Below are 19,581 nucleotides of genomic sequence, written 5' to 3'. Positions count from 1 at the left end.
TCATGTCTTAAAGTAATGATGGACTGTCATTTCTCTTTGCTTATTTGAGCTGTTCTTGCCATAATATGGACTTGGTCTTTTACCAAATAGGGATATCTTTTGTATACCAACCCTACCTTGTCACAACACAACTGATTGGCTCAAACGCATTAAGAAGGAAAGAAATTCCACAAACTTTTAACAAGGCACACCTGTTAATAATTGACATTTATTCCAGGTGACTACCTCATGAAGCAGGTTGAGAGAATGCCAAGAGTGTGCAAAGCTGTCATCAAGGCAAAGGGTGGCTACTTTGAAGAATCTAAAATCTAAAATATGTTTGGATTTGTTTAACACTTTTTTGGTTACTACATGATTCCATATGTGTTATCTCATAGGATTTGATGTCTTCACTACTGTTCTACAATGTCAAAAATAGTACAAATAAATGTAAACCCTTGAATGATTAGGTGTGTCCAAACTTTTGACTGGTACTGTATATGTAAAATGAAATAGAGCTAAGCACAGGCAAAATCCTAGAGGAAAACCTGGTTCAGTATGCTTTCCAACAGACACTGGGAGACATTCACCTTTCAGTAGGACAATAAACCTAAAAAACAAGACCGAAAATACACTGGAGTTGCTTGCCAAAATGACATTAAATGTTTCTGAGTGGCCTAGTTACAGTTTTGACATAACTCGGCTTGAAAATCTATGGTAAGAATTGAAAAGGGCTGTTTAGCAATGTTCAACAACCAACTTGACAGCGCTTGAAGAATTTTAAAAATAATAATGTGCAAATATTGTACAATCTTTTGGAGACTTGCCCAGAAAGACTCACAGCAGTAATCGCTGGTTAAGGTGATTCTAATGTGTATTGACTCAGGGGTATGAATACTTATGTACATTTCTGCATTTAATTTTCAATAAATTGGCTACAATTTCTAAAAACATGTTTTCACTTATTTCATTAGGGGTTATTTTGTGTAGATGGGTGAGAAATAAACATATAGTTTATTAATTTTGAATTCAGGCTGTAACAACAAAATGTGGAATAAGTCAAGGGGTATGAAGTTTATAGTGATATTGATCACTGGTCATAAGGATAGATCTGGGCTGGGAGAAATGTAAACCTTCACCTTGGACTTTTGGTCTGTCTGTTTCAATAAACATCACCAAATAAACGGGTCAAATGAATCTTAATTGTCTGTAATCAAACCAAATGCTATTGTCACAATTGTTTTATTGCAGCATTTATTACAACAGTAAAATGAAAAATTATTCCTCCTAAAACTCATGAACGGAAAGTGACAAGTTCTTCCGAGAAAGGGCTGAGATGGCGGAAGTGGAAGTGTTGTTTGAAGATGAAAGCGCGTCGAGTACCGTTAGTGAGGAAGATGAGTGGACAACAATGAAGCCCAAGAATGGTACAAAAATGGCAAAAATTGTTGTGGAAAAGGACTCTTATGAGTCTTTGCTGTTTTTTGGTTAAATATGTTAATTTGGGAAACCCTTTTGAAGTCACGAGGATTGTGAAGAAGGCGTTGGGAAAAGTGGATGCAGTCAAAGTAACCAGGAGTGGTATGGTGTTAAGCACGTTGTGACATCTGCTGATGTAAAAAGGACTTTATACATTCGGTTTGATATCGTGTGTATCTAAAGAGCGTGCATTGTGGCTTGTGAAATTATCGATGCATGAAGTGGACAGCTTTGATTGTTGGAGCAGGGCACCGGTAAAAGGTGTTATCTCTGGCGTCCCGTTGGACATTGATAATCAATATCTTAGGCAAAAAACTCCAGGAGTAGTTAATGCACGTCGCTTGACCCGTATGGAGAATGGGGGAAAAGGAGCAGAGTTTATCTGTATTATTGATATTTGATGAAGAGTTTCTACCACTCGATGTAAAGCTGGGATATATAAGATACCCCATAAGAGCGTTCGTGCAAAACCCGATGCAATGCAAAACATTTAGAAAGTTGTAGTTTGGCCACGTGTCAAATGTTTTCAGGCGGAAGGAATATGCTATTGAAGAGTCTGTGAATGTAAAATGTTGCAACTGTGGTGGGGATCATATTCCCGAATTCCCAGAGTGCCCTGTTAGGGTGAAAACAGTTGAGGTGTCAAGGATCAGGGCTGTACAGCAAATATCTTATATGGAGGCGGTGAAGAGAGTTGAAGGGGAAACAGCCCACAGTTCTGAAGAAGATATGGCCGTGGATGCACCGCAACCTGTTGCAAATGTTAAACATCAAAGTGATCTGGATACACTTATTGTAAAGAAGGTGGATTTTGTAGTATTTATAGCCACAGTTATTAATTGTACTGCACAAGTGTCCAAGAAGCTGGACATCATTACATCTGTACAGCTGAGAAGACTTCATGGCAGAAGCACTGCAAGGACTACTGTCGCCAGAAAATATGCCACCCTCACAGGATCGTTCTGAGCCTGTGTTAAGTACCTGATTAGAACAGAAAACCATGCTGATTTAGTTGAATTAAAAGTGTGTTATTGATCGTTTGTATGGATTTATTTTTACCCCGCATTATTCCCTTTCTTGGATATTTATTATCTACCTGTACAGTAGGTGGCGGAATGCACATATAATTGTTGGGAACGCTATTATACTGAAGAAGAAAACGCTTGGACTTTGTATGTCTGGAATTTACGTCCTGTGTCGGCTTCCGTAGCTACCAGAGGAAGAATGGCCGGCTGGATGTGGTTTCGCTGCTTTTTGGGGCCTCATCTCCAGAGAGTGCACCGTTCACAGGGGGAGTCCCGACCCGAAGGAAGAGCAGGGAGGAGGGTAGGCTCACGGCAGATAACGTGCTTGTGTTTGTGACCGACCCAGGAAGAGATAGGAATGCAACTTTGTTCAACGCTAGCACTAGTTCGCGCTCCGGTCAGGACATGTTATTGAAACTGCTGTCAGTCACTGAATGACAGAGTTGACAATGTGAAAATGTATGCATAGTTAACACATTTGGTAATGTTCAGCTAGATACCAGGAGAATCAAGTATAATGGCTATCTTTGCGTTGTTGCAGGTGAGCATGCTAGCAAGCACGTAACCTAAGTCACTGTTAGCTATGCTAGGTAGCTAACGTTAGCTGTACTAGTTAGACAGGGAGATCATTGCGCTTATCCATAGCTGACTTGGCTAGTCACCACTCATTTAGCAGCTAACTACTTTCCCCTTATCTTACAACCCCAGGGATGGACTTATCAACCCAAGAGCCTGGAGAAACACACTGACAGCATCCTCGGATGGGTCAGTATATAACTAGCAGGTTACCACAAGTTGTAGTATCTAATTGTTGATTATGACTTTGATTAGCTAGAGAACAAACTCTATTTTACTATTACATGCAATGACCTGCACTGTAATACACAACCTTTGATCTTTTCTTTTGCATAAATTGAAGCCACAAGTAAAGACAAGTAGCACACTTGCATAGTTATACAGGTAGTCTATACATTCTCATACTTTGTGTTGAGATGCAACTGTTCTCTTGTGTGTTCTCCCACCAGGCGTCAGCTTTGTGGTCTCTGTCATACTACAGCTCTCCTCTCCTCCTCTGCTACCTTTACAGAAAAGGTAGTGTTTGTGTGTGTTCACTCATGCGATATGAAAGGTAATAAAAATGACTCATGCAATAATGGTCTTATTTGGTTTAACTATTAATACCACCCAGCTGTAGTGTAGTAGGTAAGTATTGGTACTGGCTAGTGGTGATATGGTTTGACATAGGACATGTGTGCATGCTTGATTGCGAAAGAGTGCAAGAAAGAGGGAGCAAATGGGTATTACTAGCCTAATTGTTTGTGTGTGTAGTGTTCGTAGGCCAAACTGTTGCTGTGTGTTTCAGGGTACATCTGCAGCAGTAAGCTGGTCCCAGTCAGTCAGTATGTGGGAACAGTAATGGTTTGTCTGCTGGGAGTCGCCTGTCTGAGAGGTGAGAACTTTACCACTCTTTTTACTGAACTTGTATTGCTCTTCCTGGATTGGTCTGGTTTGAGAAATCCTCTGTGTTCAATGGATTTTTTTCTCCCCATAAAATCTTATAACATCTCAAAACCTAATTGTAGAGAATGTAGTGTTCTTCATCTGCTACACAGACATTGGATTGTGTGTGACTAGGCTACCGGCAACTACAATTGCATTCCTGTGGGGTTACGATTTCACACACTGACTCCCTCACAGGGTGTGGGTCTATCAGGTACACTAAGTACACCCCTGAGACTCTCTCTGGCACTCTCTGCTTCTCTCTCCCTTTCCCTCTCTCAGGTTGGGGACGGTGGAGGAACTCGGAGTATCAACAGTTCATCTCCATTCTGGAGGAAACCAGGAAGAACCACACGCCTAGCAACAAGGTAACACTGCTATGTCAACAGCTGGGCTGCGTCTCAAATGACACCCTCCCTATTCCCCATATGGTGCGTTATGTCTAACCAGTACCCTATATGTCATTTGATATTATTCTCAGGCCTGTTTTGCTAGTGGTTGTCAATCTTGAATTCAAGAAACAAGCCACATCTATTCTTCCTGATCACAAATTTTGAATGTTCTGTCTGTAGAAAAAATTGGCCTGCTATGATTTTGACTTCTCTCACTGGCCGGCAGACTTCAGCTGGGAAGAAGTTAGCAATCCGTGAGTTGTGTGTGTAATTTGCGTATTGATGTGAACCTTTTACACGTGTGTTAATTTTTACACTGTGATTGTATTTTTTTGGTTTGAAATACACAAGGTGGTACAGTAAATGTAAACAGGATGACTGTGTCTGGGTTATGATTTGAGAGTAAGGCTCTATTTTCACTATATAGCTCTGGTTGATTTATTAAATGTCCCTTAACATCCTGTGTGACAGGAAGCTGCTGTCCAAGACAGGAGTGTCTCTACTGAAGCCAGAGCCCAAACTGAGAGGGGCAGCAGACAGCGTGCTCAACTCTTTACGCACTCTACCATGCCACATCGTCAGGTATAGACAGACTACAATATCCACAATACACTGTACTCTACCAGGGCTTGACATTACCATTTTTAGCAACTTGTAGGACAGTTTTTTTAAATTTGATTTGATTTTTTAACTTGTGCGAAGGCTCGTCACCTTTTTTTGGGGGGGGGGACAAGTATGTAACACCATGGGCCAAAAAGGTGACTGAAAATTGTGTTGTATTATGTAAAACATCCTTCATTACTATACATTATCTCCTGCTGTTGTGGCCTTGAGCAAGGCACTTAACCCCCCACAAAGTAAAATACTGCACTGATAGGCTTCTGTTTAAAACACGTGGTCCGTCAACCCTCCATCTGGATAGCTACCGGGTGTGCAGACTTTGGATCCAACCCTGCACAAATATCAAGGTCCTGTTGAGCAGCTGATAATTTTTTGCAATGTGGTGTGTTCGAGCATGGCTGGAGCAAAAGCCTGCACACCCAGTAGCTCTCTTGGAGGATGGTTTGTCCACCCTGCAACATTACAATTACAACTAAATACTTTCTTTTTTGGCCTCCCGGGTGGCGCAGGGGTCTAAGGCACTGCATCGCAGTGCTAGCTGTGCCACCAGAGACTCTGGGTTCGAGCCCAGGCTCTGTCGCAGCCGGAAAAATATTCAGTGTTCAGGGAAGATGTTGACAACATTGGAGTTACTTGTCAATTAGGATATTCTAATATATATTTTTTACTTTGTTAGAATTACATGGCCAGTATTGAATAGAAGAGAATCCTAGCCAATTTTGAGGGCTTGAGAGACTGTTTTACAACCGGAGTATGCCGCATTTGGTTTCATCAACTGCACCCGTATCAACTGTGTGTCCCCCATTTGCGGTTATACACAAGTGCCAGTGGAAAGTTTTATTTTAGGACATTGGACATGTCAATGACATTAATACATGCTAAGTAGTTAACGAGCAAGATACCCAGCCAAACTACACTGTTTTGAATTGGCTATCTAGTTAGTCTGTTGTATATCATTATTTTACCTACCTGCTCTCCTCTGGCAACGGCCCACTGGCACACGCGGCCCACTGGCGCACACACCATGAGTTTTCCAGGATTTTCATTGCTGACCAAAAATGAGCTATAAGTGGGCAAATGACTCACTAACAAGCAATGAATATCAACAAATGTGCACATGCGACTCGCTTTGATCTCAAAAACGCATCTCTCGACTGCCTGATTGAAAGAATACTCGTGCCTGTCAATGCAGGCTTTCAATAATTATACTCTGATGCGCTCTGCATAGATTAGGAGAACAGTGTGTAACACTGCATCTGGAGGACACAGATCCAATTCTGAATGGAGTACCCTAATTTATATTGGAATTAATTTTACTTGTCCATTCGGACAACTTAAATCTATATTCTTATTGTCCTTTTTTTACATTTATTTTTTACTTGCCCTCGACCCCTGTCTGCCATGCTACATTGTCAGGTATAAACAGACTAAAATACCCACAACGCACTGTGCTCTACCATGCCATATTGTCAGGTACTAAACTACACTGAACAAAAATATAAATGCAAAATTCAACAATTTCAGAGTTACAATTTATATAAGGAAGTCAGTCAATTGAAATAAATTCATTAGGCCTTATGGATTTCACATGACTGGGAATACAGATATGTATCTGTTGGTTACAGATACCTTACAAAAATAGGGGCGTGCATCAGAAAACTAGTCAGTATCTGGTGTGACCACCATTTGCCTCATGCAGTGCGACATCTCCTTCGCTTACAGTTCATCGGGCTGTTGATTGTGGCCTCTGGGATGTTGTCCCCCTCCTCTTCAATGGCTGTGCAAAGTTGCTTTATATTGGCGGGAACTGTTGTACACGTCAATCCAGAGCATCCCAAACATGCTCAACGAGTGACATGTCTGTGTATGCAGGCCTTGGAAGAACTGGGACATTTTCATCTTCCAGGAATTGTGTACAGGTCCTTGCGACATGGGGCTGTGCATTATCATGCTGAAACATGAGGTAATGGCGGTGGATGAATGGCACGACATTGGGCCTGTACTTATGCCTGCACGTACCGTAACCCAGCGTTTCCCAAACTCAGTCCTCGTGACCCCAAGGGGTGCACGTTTTGGTTTTTGCCCTAACACTGCACAGCTGATTCAAATTATCAAAGCTTGATGATTATCTGAATTAGGTGTGTAGTGTTAGGGCAAAAACCAAAACATGCACCCCTTGGGGTCCCGAAGACCGATTTTGGGAAACCTGCCATAACCCCAGCAACACCATGGGGCACTCTGTTCACATTGTTGACATCAGCAAACCGCTTACCCACACGACGCCATACACATGATTTGCGGTTGTGAGGCCCGTTGAAAATACTGCCAAATTCTCTAAAACAACGTTTGCGGCGGCTTTTGGTAAATAAATTAACATTCTCTGGTTACCACTCTGGTGGAAATCCCTGTAGTCAGCATGCCAATTGCACGTTCCCTCAACTTGACATCTGTGGCATTGTGTACTGGGGACAATAAAAGGCCACACAACAAGTTGCACCTGTGTAATGATCATGCTGTTTAATCAGCTTCTTGATATACCACACCTGTCAGGTGGATGGATTATCTTGGCAAAGGAGAAATGCTCACTAACAGGGATGTCAACAAATTTGTCCAGAAAATTGGAGAGAAAAGCTTTTTGTAAGTATGGAACATTTCTGGGATCTTTTATTTCAGCTCATGAAACATGGAACCAAGACCTTACATGTTGCTTTTTTATATTTTTGTTCAGTGGAATTGCATTATATTCTAAGACATCGTCAGGTACTAAACTAAATACACTATATTCTACCATACCACATAATCAGGTACTAAACTAAATACACTATATTCTACCATACCACATAATAAGGTACTAAACTAAATACACTATATTCTACCACATCGTCAGGTACTAAACTAAATGCACTATATTCTACCATACCACATAATCAGGTACTAAACTAAATACACTATATTCTACCACATCGTCAGGTACTAAACTAAATGCACTATATTCTACCATACCACATTATCAGGTACTAAACTAAATACACTATATTCTACCGCATCGTCAGGTACTAAACTAAATGCACTATATTCTACCATACCACATAATCAGGTACTAAACCAAATACACTATATTCTACCATGCCACATCGTAAGGTATAAACACTCAATAGACTACAATATGCCACACTACCATGCAACATAGTCATATCGTACTACACAGGTCGTAATGTAACTAACTACAACTACTGTTTCTATCACTGTCTCTCTGCGTCACACTGTTATAGCAGGCAGGCTTGGTATATTTGATTGATATTACATTACTGCCTGCTAGCCCACTGACTCGACCTTTTCTCTCCCCTCCCTCTTTCTCCTCCTCTCTAGTTTTCTGATTGCCCACTCATTTGGGAGGAGGATGCTATACCCTGGGTCTGTATTCCTACTGCAAAGGGCTATGAGACCCATGCTACAACAGGGCCAGGCTAGACTTATAGAAGAGGTGAGTCACCACACACACCCCACAGTAGGGTCAGGTTACATTAATTTACAATAGTTAATGTATTCATATACAGTGCATTCAGAAATATACAGACCCCTTTTTCCACATTGTGTTATAAATCTACACACAATACTCCATAATGACAAAGTGAAAACAGGTTTTTAGTATTCAGACCTTTTGCTATGAGACTCAAAATTGAGCTCAGGTGCATCCTGTTTCCATTAATCATCCTTGATGTTTCTACAACTTGATTGGAGTCCATCTGTGGTAAATTCAATTGATTGGACATGATTTGGAAATGCACACACCTGTCTATATAAGGTCCCACAGTTGACAGTGCATGTCAGAGCAAAAACAAGGAATTGTCTGTAGAGCTCTGCGACAGGACTGTGCCGAGACACACATCTGGGGAAGGGTACCAAAAAACAAAACATTTCTGCAGCATTGAAGGTCCCCAATAACACAGTGGCCTCCATCATTCTTAAATGGAAGAAGTTTGGAACCCCCGAGAGAAGGGCCTTGGTCAGGGAGGTGACCAAGAATCCAATGATCACTCTGACAGGGCTCCAGAGTTCCTCTGTGGAGATGGGAGAACCTTCCAGAAGGACAACCATCTCTACAGCACTCCACCAATCAGGCCTTTCTGGTAGAGTGGCCAGATGGAAGCCACTCCTCAGCAAAAAGCACATGACAGCCGGCTTGGAGTTTGCCAAAATGTACCTAAAGGACTCTCAGACCATGAGAAGCAAGATTCTCTGGTCTGATGAAACCAGATTGAACACTTTGGCCTGAATGCCAAGCATCACGTCTGGAGGAAATCTAGTACCATCCCAACGGTGAAGCATGGTGGTGGCATTATCATGCTATGGGGATGTTTTTCAGTGGCAGGGACTGGGAGACTAATCAGGATCGAGGGAAAGATGAAGGGAGAAAAGTACAGAGAGATCCTTGATGAAAACCTGCTCCAGAGCACTCAGGACCTCAGACTGGGATGACGGTTCACCTTTCAACAGGACAACGACCTGAAGCACACAGCCAAGACAACGCAGGAGTGGCTTCGGGACAACTCTCTGAATGTCAGTGAGCAGGCCAGCCGGGAGCCCGGACTTGAACCTGATCAAACATCCCTGGAGTGACCTAATAATAGCTGTGCAGCGAACTCCCCATCCAACCTCACAGAGCTTGAGAGGATCTGCAGAGAAAATTGGGAGAAACTCTCCAAATACAGGTGTGCCAAGCTTGTAGCGTCATACCCAAGAAGAATCGAGGCTGTAATCGCTGCCAAAGGTGCTTCAACAAAGTACTAAGTAAAGGGTCTGAATATTTATGTAAACAGAATATTTCAGTAATTTATTTTTATAAATTTGCAAACATTTCTATTAACCTGTTTTTGCTTTGTCATTATGGTGTATTGTCTGTAGATTGATGAGGGGGGGAAACTATTTAATCCATTTTAGAATAAGGCTGTAACAAAATGTGGAAAAGGTCAAGGGGTCTGAATACTTTCCGAATGCAATATATGCAACCTTTCGCTTTTAGACCTGCTTAACTTAAGTTTCTCTCTTCCGATCCGTTTCTGTACCTCCCTCCCTCTCTTCTCTGTGTGCAGTGTGATGGCCAGAGGAACAAGCTGGTGGCGTGTGATGGGAATGAGATTGATACCATGTTTGTGGACCGCAGGAGAGACGAAGGACAGCACGGACAGACTCTGGTAAGGACCTGCACAATGCTCTATGAACCATCATAACTACATTACCCGTGGTTCCATGTGAGGTCTATAGTGTTTGCTGTATGTCCTGCTGTAGGTGATCTGCTGTGAGGGGAACGCAGGCTTCTATGAGGTGGGCTGTATGAACACTCCATTGGAAGGTAAGGAACCTCTGTGTCTGACACTTTTTTTTTTTTACACATTAGAAATACTTTCTTTTTTAGTTCCTTCCACTCATCTTACTTACCATCCTTCCTTCCGCCCTTTGTTGTAAAGATCACTGTTCATACATGGTTGTTAACATATTCCCTTAACCTGTTAAATTCAAACTAGAGCAGTATAAAACTGTTTGTCTGTCTGTGTTGCAGGTGGATACTCAGTGCTTGGCTGGAACCACCCTGGCTTTGCAGGAAGCACGGTAAGCCTTAGTGTCCCTCGCTCTTCCCCATCATGCTTTTGTGTGAACTTACCAGCATGTTTCAACGGCATTATTCGGTAAGTTTGTCTTATGTGGAAAGTCTGGTTTGTCTACACGGGTCATTCTTGGAGAATGTTGGAAGACACACAGGGTTGTGGGTTCGATTCCCACAGGGGACCAGTAAGTAAATGTAGGAAAATGTATCCACTCACTACTGTGAGTTGATAAGAGCGCCTGCTAAATTACTAAAATGTCTGTGTTAGCAGCAGATTTGTTTCCGTCTCAAAATGTGCATTGACATGAAAGTAAATGTAAAACAATAACTCTTCGTTCCTCTATCCACTCCCTTATTTCTCTTAGGGCGTACCGTTCCCCCAGAATGAGGCCAATGCCATGGATGTAGTGATCCAGTTTGCAGTGCACAAGCTGGGCTTCCAGCTCAGTGACATAGTGGTGTATGCCTGGTCCATAGGGGGATTCACAGGTATGGTATACTGCTGGTATATGCCGTTTGTCTGGCCCTAGTTTGTTGTGGGAATGAGTTGACCAATTTCACCAACATACTGAAAGCACCACTTCTTTATTTCTCCCCCCTCATCATTTTCTCTCCATCCTGCGCTTCTCTCAACCTCTCTCCTCATTCTTCTCCCTTCTCTCCTCCTCCCCTCTCATACTTCCTTTTCTCTGTCTATATATTTCTCTCTCTCAGCCAGTTGGGCGGTGATGTCCTATCCAGAGATCCAAGCACTGGTGTTGGACGCATCCTTTGATGACCTGCTGCCTCTGGCCCTCAAGGTCATGCCCGACAGCTGGAGTGAGTCTCGCGCAGGGGTCATAGGTCAAGGCGTGGAAAAGACCAATGATGTCATATAAACAGAAATGTATTATGTCTTTTGATGACACTTTTTTTCCTATTATGAGATATATTCTTTAAGAAGTGAATAGTCACTCTGGATAAGAGCATCTCCTAAAGGCCTGAGGTGTGTGTCTTTGTAAGGGCTGTGTTTGGTTCAGGATCTGACAATGAAAATTGTGTGTTTCAGGGCCGCTGGTGACACACACAGTCAGGCAGTACATGAACCTCAACAGCGCAGATCAACTCTGCAAGTAAGTGCAACATTCTTTACTCACACAAACACTTTGCGTGTGTGTGACTGACACAAACATATCATCCATGGAAAATATGTAGTAAATCTATTTGAATTTAATTACTTTTTGACAGCATCCCATTTGATTTGAACAAAACTTTCCGTATATGTTTGCACATGGAAGAAGTGGTCAGAAAGTGACTTTTTGGACCTGAATCCCAAAACATTCAGGAGATAAAGGTGCTCAAAGTTGACCTATTTTGCATACCCACCATACCATCAGATAGCCATGTCTTCATCACTGGAAAAGATAAACAGTTGAGGTCGATATCAATTAAAAGCTTAATAACAGGGTTGTCAAACTCTTGTATAAATTCTAGATGTTTCATTCCCCCCCCCCCCCCCCCTTAGGGGTAGGAAGCATGAGTTTTTACTCACCAATGTAACAAGTGTGGTCAAAGACTTAGTAGCTTAGTTGTAGTCACGATCTGGGTACCTATAAGTAAAAATATGTAGTTATGTTTTTAAGTTATTACAGGTAGTAGGCTGGCTTGCCGGGTCCTCAATTACTCCGGAAAAACATTTTCCTTCATGACTTCAGCATTCTTCGGAACACTGATCGGTTTTATGTAATAACTCCAAAAATAGAAAAGTGAGGTGTAAGTTTACATTGGTGCTTTTGATGTGTATTCTAATGCAAATCCATGTTACATTTATGCTACCTTTAATCTCAATGATCAATTAGCTTAGACCCTATTTTCCATAGAGATTTTTGTGTTGTGTTCGCCATCAGTTGAAACACAACATGCTCTTGAATACAGGGTCATTTTAATCATAGGAATATAATTAATAGGATGGACCTATCCCTTCAGACCACTGCAATTTACCTGTTACACCATTGACATTTTAACTTCTAATTACTACCACAGATGGCCCACCGTTGAATGTTAACATTAATGGTCATACATATTCTATTATTTATATTTCTATAGGTTTTCTATGGAGGGTTGACAGTAATTTAAAACAGATATTCCCATTCAAGTCAACATTCTGTGTGGACCACCAACCATCTTTGTGGTACCATTTGAAAGTTGACATTTCCATTGTATTAGCTTTTTTTGGTGCATTTAACAGCCAAAACATGACACCAACCCTGCATTCTTGTGTTGCATGGTATGCTTATAAGGTACAAGGGGGTGTGGTAAAATACCACGGCTAGGGCTGTTCTTAGGCACGACGTAACAGCCCTTAGCTGTGGTATATTAGCCATATATCACCCCCCCCCCCCCCTCCAGGTGCCTTATTGCTATTTTAAACTGGTTACCAATGTAATTAGAGCAGTAAAAATAAATGTTTTGTCATACCCATGGTAGTCAGCCAATCAGCATCAGGGCCCGACCAACCCAGTTTATAATGAAACTTCGGTACTTTTTCAATACTAGAACATGAAAAACAGTTTGGTACTAGAATTTGTTACATTCAGTACTTCTGTCAATCTGACTCGCGGATCAAGTCTCTGTCAGCGCAGCTAATGTAAAGGCACGTCTCTCCCAAGGATGATCTATTGCCTCAGCGAACTGAATGGTGTGCTAATACGGCTCCGACGGGCCCCCCCCCCCCCGCCCCCCCCCCCCCTCTTGTGAATGACGTCATTACTGGTTAGACACAGCACGCAGTTTTATCAAATAAGCTACTTCTATGCAAATGTTGTTGATCATTACAATAAAATAAGTCCCAAATGGGAGGGAAACTGTGTTATCTGTAGCCCCATGAAATCAGCCAAAACAAGCTCAACTCAATGCATGCACTCACTCCTATTAAATATGCACACACATGTATTGTGTACAAAACATTAGGAACACCTGCTCTTTCCATGAGTGACCAGGTGAAAGCTATGATTCCTTATTGATGTCACTTGTTAAATCCACTTCAATCAGTGTAGATGAAGGGGAGGAGACCGGTTAAAGAAGGATTTTTAAGCCTTGAGACATGGATTGGGTATGTGTGCCAAGCCCAGCTTGTTTGGTGTTGAGTATCGTAATTCTAGTCCTGGTATCTGTATTGAAGTCAAAATTCTGGTATCGTGACCACTACTGAATTCGAGCATATTGTCTCAACCGGGCACAATTTTATTTTATTTTAATTAATTAATGTAACCTTTTTATTTAACTAGGCAAGTCAGTTAAGAACATTCTTATTTACAATGATGGCCTACCCCGGTCAAACCTGCATGACGCTGGGCCAATTGTGCGATGCCCGATGGGACTCCCAATCACGGCCGGATGTGATGCAGCCTGGGACATCAGATGTAAAGTAGGGTATAAGCTACAACATATGCAAATATGAAGAACACAAGAGTTTACAAGTTTTTAGATAATTGTGTCTAAGGTTAAAATGACTATAAAAAATTCATTATTTAAGATAATAAAATAGTTGGATAACCCTGTTTTTTAAAAAAGCTTTTAATTGATTACAACTGTTTATCTTTTCCAGTGATGAAGACATGGCTATCTGATGGTATGGTGGGATATGCAAAATAGGTCAACTTTGAGTACCTTTTATCTCCTGAATATTTTGGCATTCAGGTCCAAAAGGACAATTTCTGAGCACTTCTACAATGGGCAAACGTGTATGGGAGGTTTTGTTCAAATCAAAAGGGGTGCTGTTTACCCTAAGGGAAGATGGGAGTATTTTATGACCCTAACACTCAAGATTTCTTCCTTAGGTACCAGGGACCAGTGCTTCTAATCAGAAGAACCAAAGATGAGATCATTACCACCACGTGAGTCACTATGAAGACATGAATAAAGAAGACTTAGAGCCCGTTCAGGTTACCTCGACTTACCAGCGCATAGCTATAGTAGCTGGTTTCACTGACTGACTGTTGTTTCAGGGGTCCAGAAGACATCATGTCCAACAGAGGAAACAACCTCCTGCTCCAACTTCTGCAGTTCAGGTCGGTTCTCTGTCTCCAAGACCTCACATAGGCTGTGTCTGTCTATGTACACTACAGACGTTATTATCCACAACCTCACACAGACATCTGTGTTGCCTAGTACTATATACGGTTGAAGTCGGAAGTTTACATACACCTCAGCCAAATACATTTAAACTCAGTTTTTCACAATTCCTGACATTTAATCCTAGTAAAAATTCCCTGTCTTAGATCAGTTAGGATCACCACTTTATTTTAACAATGTGAAATGTCAGAATAATAGTAGAGAGAATGATTTATTTCAGCTTTTATTTCTTTCATCACATTCCCAGTGGGTCAGAAATTACATACACTCAATTAGTATTTGGTAGCGTTGCCTTTAAATTGTTTAACTTGGGTCAAACGTTTCGGGTAGCCTTCCACAAGCTTCCCACAATAAGTAGTATGAATTTTGGCCCATTCCTCTTGACAGAGATGGTAACTGAGTCAGGTTTGTAGGCCTCCTTGCTCGCACACGCTTTTTCAGTTCTGCCCAAAAATTATCTATGGGATTGAGGTCAGGGTGTTGTGATGGCCACTCCCAATACCTTGACATGGTTGTCCTTAAGCCATTTTGCCACAACTTTGGAAGTATGCTTGGGGTCATTGTCCATTTGGAAGACCCATTTGCGACCAAGCTTTAACTTCCTGAGATGTTGCTTCAATATATCCACATAATTTTCCAACCTCATGATGCCATCTATTTTGTGGAGTGCACCAGTCCCTCCTGCAGCAAAGCACCCCCACAACATGACGCTGCCACCCCCGTGCTTCACGGTTATGATGGTGTTCTTCAGCTTGCAAGCCTCCCCCTTTTTCCCGCAAACATAACGATGGTAATTATGGTCAAACAGTTCTATTTTTGTTTCATCAGACCAGAGGACATTTCTCCAGAAAGTACGATCTTTGTCCCCATGTGCAGTTGCAAACCATAGTCTGGCTTTTTTATTGCGGTTTTGGAGCAGTGGCTTCTTCCTTGCTTAGTGGCCTTTCAGGTTATGTCGATATCGGACTTGTTTTACTGTGGATAGATACTTTTGTACCTGTTTCCTCCAGCATCTTCACAAGGTCCTTTGCTGCTGTTCTGGGATTGATAGCACTTTTCGCACCAAAGTACGTTCATCTCTAGGAGACAGAACGTGTCTCCTTTCTGAGCGTTTCGACGGCTACGTGGTCTCATGGTGTTTATACTTGCGTACTGTTGTTTGTACAGATGAACGTGGTACCTTCAGGCGTTTGGAAATTGCTCCCAAGGATGAACCAGACTTTTTTTTTTTTGGAGGTATTGGCTGATTTCTTGCGATTTTCCCATGATGTCAAGCAAAGAGGCACTGAGTTTGAAGGTAGGCCTTGAAATACATCCACAGGTACACCTCCAATTGACTCAAATTATGTCAATTAGCCTATCAGAAGCTTCTAAAGCCATTACATCATTTTATGGAATTTTACGAGCTGTTTAAAGGCACAGTCAACTTAGTGTATGTAAACTTCTGACCCACTGGAATTGTGATAGTGAAATAATCGGTCTGTAAACAATTGTTGGAAAAATTACTTGTCATGCACAAGTAGATGTCCTAACCAACTTGCCAAAACTATAGTTTGTGAACAAGAAATTTGTGGAGTGGTTGAAAAATGAGTTTTAATGACTCCAACCTAAGTGTATGTAAACTTCTGACTTCAACTGTATACATACACTTGGAACAGAGTGAGCACTGTGTTTCTGTTTTAAACCCTTTCTGATGTCATATCTTCAGGTACCCCAAGGTGATGACAGACGATGGAGTCAGGGCCATCAGAGCATGGCTGGCAGCCTCCAACCACGTAGAAGAGGCAGCGGTGTACAGTAGCTATGAGGTGGATGATGACTGGTGTGTGTCTGTACTGCAGTCGTATAAGACGGAGAGAGATGTTTTCTTCCCCTGGAGCGTTGGTAAGACTGCTCCTCAAATGACAACACCATTACAGCTGTTTGACTTAGATTAGAATCTCCTAGATGAACTTCTTGATGGAATTTATTTTGGTCTTTTACTGCCTCTTAGACACTACTCTCTGCCAGAGGTGGGAAAAGTACTCAATTGTCATACTTGAGTAAAAGTAACCCAGTAAAATACTACTTAAGTATATTTAAAATCTGATACTTTTACTAAAGTACAGTGGTGGAAAAAGTACAAAATTGTCATACTTGAGAGAATGTAAAAGCTATACATCATATTCCTTATATTTAGCAAACCAGACGGCACAATTTCCTTTTTTGACAGCTAGGGGCAGCTCCAACACTCAGACATAATTTACAATGGAAGCATTTATGTTTAGTGAGTCCACCAGATCAGCGGCAGTAGGGATGACCAGGGACGTTCTCTTGATGAGTGTGTGAATTGGACCTTTTTCCTGTACTGCTAAGCATTCAAATTGTAACTAGTACTTTTGGGTGTCAGGGAAAATGTATGGAGTAAAAATACATAGAAGTAAAGTACAGATACTCCAAAAAACTACTTAAGTAGTATTTTTACACCACTGCTCTCTGCTGAGATTGTGTATCCATATGTATTTTTTTTATTAACAAGGCAAGTTGGTTAAGAACAAATTATTATTTACAATGGCGGCCTACCAAAGGGCCTCCTATGGGGGATGGGATTAAAAATAGGACAAAACACAACATAGAGACCTATATAAACACGTGTGTGTGTTGTGGTATTAAGCTTTTCCTGCCTGTTTTGTCAGGTGAGGACATGACACTGGAGGGAAGACGGCAACTGGCTCTTTTCCTGGTGAGAAACCGCTTCTTTCATCTTCCGTTGTTCCTCCTCTCTACAACATGACTTGCATTCTATTCCCCCCCTCTCCATCAGTGCCTTTCATCTTGTCTCCTTCACCCCATCCTTTGCTTACCCACCCCAATGCTGAAGAACACTTGAGGTTTCCATAGTAACTAGGTCACCTGTGCTCTCCTTGCGTCTGGTGCAATGTATTTCTATTGGCTCTGTGGTTTAAGTAATTTACTACAGCTGTTCTGTGGTGGGCTAATGCCTGTTATGTACATCTGATTCCCTTTATATGGAAATGGTAAGGAGGTGAGTGGGCTTCCATTAAAATCAGACAAAAGCAAATCTACAGATTTCCACTGGGAATGTTCTCTCGTTCATTGTTTTCCCTCCCATCTCCATCACTTGTTCCCTCCCTTTCTCAGGCACGGAAGTACATGCGGAACTTCGACTCAACTCACTGCACTCCTCTCCCCTACTCTGAATTCACTGCCCCTTGGAGACTGTAGAAAGAGGGTTGAAGGATGGATAGAAACGAGAAGCAAAGAGCCTGGCAAGACCAACCAATCAGAGGTTTACAGCGCATGGATTGAATGTGTTATATGTATCTATGGGAGCTGTTCAAGGCAGCTAGACCCAGTCGGTATTAGAACGTTGCAACCCTGCCCACCTGTGGTTACCCCATTGGCTCATAGCAAAAACTTGGCATTTGTCTACTTAATTCTAAAATGAAATGTACATGTCTAAAGATTACTGCTCCCTAGCGTTCTCACTACTTAGAAAAACGTAATATTGCCTCATGCCCCTTTTTTATGAAGATGCTAGCGGCCGACCGGAACATCAAGCTAGTCAAGACCAACGTTATACAGCTACAAGTAGTGAGTGGAGTTACAAACGAACTGTACTAAACAAGTTAAGTCTTACCTGTGATAGTGCTTTCCCCACACGTAGCCTGCTTTCATACGCCAAATAGCCTGAAGCCACAGGGCTCTTCCTCGACATGGGAGCATTGCGAACAGTAGGTTGTGATTTTTGACCTGGCTACATGTACATCGAACACAGCAGCTTTTTAGCATGTTTTATTTCTGTACAAAACAAAAATAAACTAAGTTGGCTCTTTTACAATGGGGTGAATGGTAAAGAATTTTTGTTTTCACAATGTGGGCGTGGTCTAAGGTAATTCCTTATCGTCTGAGAATAATACCTTGACTACATCGCGTCGCAAAATAAATGTAGAAATCTATATTATTAAATTATTGCACCCACGCGTCAACGAGCGGTAAAATAGAAGTTACACAGGACCCAAACTAGATGCCCGCGTGCGCCATCGTGCATAAATATATACTTTTTTTTTAAGCCTGGAAGGAGGAGAGATGACTAGAAACGATTCTGTTGACCTTGTGCATTTCAGGTAAAATAACAATATTTATGAATTGCCATAAACGTTTAATGCTTTTCGACGTGTCCCCAAATTAATGTAATTGGTTGTTTGTTTTGATGTTTGGTGTGGGGGAACAAAATAAATGTGCGCACGCATGCAGCTGGTTTGGGTTCCGTGTTGTAATGGCTTTGTTCATATTTATAAACTGGGTGGTTCCAGCCCTGAATGCTGATTGGCATATCAGACATTTATTTTTACTGCTCTAATTACATTGGTAACCAGTTTATAATGGCAAATCGGGGGGTTGTGATATGGCCAATATACCACAGCTAAGGGCTGTATCCCGGAACTCCGCATTGCATCGTACAAAAGAACAGCCCTTAACTGTGGTATATTGACCGTATACCACACCCCCCCTCGGGCCTTATTGCTTAAATATACACTGCCGTCCTCAAGAAGCATCTGGTACTATGAGAACTAGATATTTAAAATGCTTCCTTCCATGAAGTAACCATTGATCTCTAGGTAATTAGATTTTAAAAATGCTCTATCCTATTGCCTTTGATTACACTACTACAAGGAAGGAAAGATGCATCTTAAATGAATGAGGTCTTCTCTCCCTCTGGCTGCATTTAAAAAAAACTGAAACAGTTATTCCAAATTGGCTTTGATCAAATATCTACTTTTTGTGGACACTCATGAACAAAGCTGTATCCTGATAATGCTCTTAATGTTAAATAAAATGTTAACATTTATTTATGAAACTGCGA

At 41.6% G+C, this 19,581-nt stretch overlaps 1 protein-coding gene across 3 annotated transcripts; it reads left to right on the top strand.

The window, feature by feature from the left end:
- Positions 1 to 1,375: 1,375 nt before the first annotated feature.
- LOC111958986 (phosphatidylserine lipase ABHD16A) lies at positions 1,376 to 19,566 on the top strand. Of its 3 annotated transcripts, XM_023980374.2 has the most exons (20): positions 1,376 to 1,406; positions 2,669 to 2,784; positions 3,192 to 3,248; positions 3,509 to 3,575; positions 3,847 to 3,933; positions 4,266 to 4,351; positions 4,556 to 4,629; positions 4,847 to 4,957; positions 8,366 to 8,480; positions 10,090 to 10,191; positions 10,286 to 10,349; positions 10,557 to 10,606; positions 10,967 to 11,090; positions 11,316 to 11,420; positions 11,650 to 11,713; positions 14,420 to 14,476; positions 14,588 to 14,650; positions 16,423 to 16,598; positions 17,390 to 17,436; positions 17,856 to 19,566. In XM_023980374.2, exons 1-20 carry the CDS (start codon positions 1,391 to 1,393, stop codon positions 17,937 to 17,939), a joined length of 1,665 nt encoding a protein of 554 aa, XP_023836142.1. In that variant the 5' UTR covers positions 1,376 to 1,390; the 3' UTR covers positions 17,940 to 19,566. The 3 variants fall into 3 exon arrangements, with proteins under 3 accessions (XP_023836142.1, XP_023836144.1, XP_023836143.1); XM_023980376.2 differs by lacking the exon at positions 2,669 to 2,784; XM_023980375.3 differs by lacking the exons at positions 1,376 to 1,406; positions 2,669 to 2,784 and adding an exon at positions 2,832 to 3,024.
- The last annotated feature ends 15 nt before the right edge of the window (positions 19,567 to 19,581 follow it).

Source organism: Salvelinus sp. IW2-2015, linkage group LG35, assembly GCF_002910315.2.
Source record: "Salvelinus sp. IW2-2015 linkage group LG35, ASM291031v2, whole genome shotgun sequence".
Taxonomy (NCBI): Eukaryota; Metazoa; Chordata; class Actinopteri; order Salmoniformes; family Salmonidae; genus Salvelinus; species Salvelinus sp. IW2-2015.
The sequence above is the reverse complement of the archived record's forward strand: the minus strand, read 5'-3'. Positions and strand labels throughout refer to the sequence as shown.

What these genes read in the sequence shown, in the direction of transcription:
- LOC111958986 (XM_023980374.2), top strand. An exon ending in CTGACAGCATCCTCGGATGG is followed by an intron (nt 3,249 to 3,508) that starts GTCAGTATATAA and finishes TTCTCCCACCAG; the next exon opens with GCGTCAGCTTTGTGGTCTCT. An exon ending in TATGAACACTCCATTGGAAG is followed by an intron (nt 10,350 to 10,556) that starts GTAAGGAACCTC and finishes TCTGTGTTGCAG; the next exon opens with GTGGATACTCAGTGCTTGGC.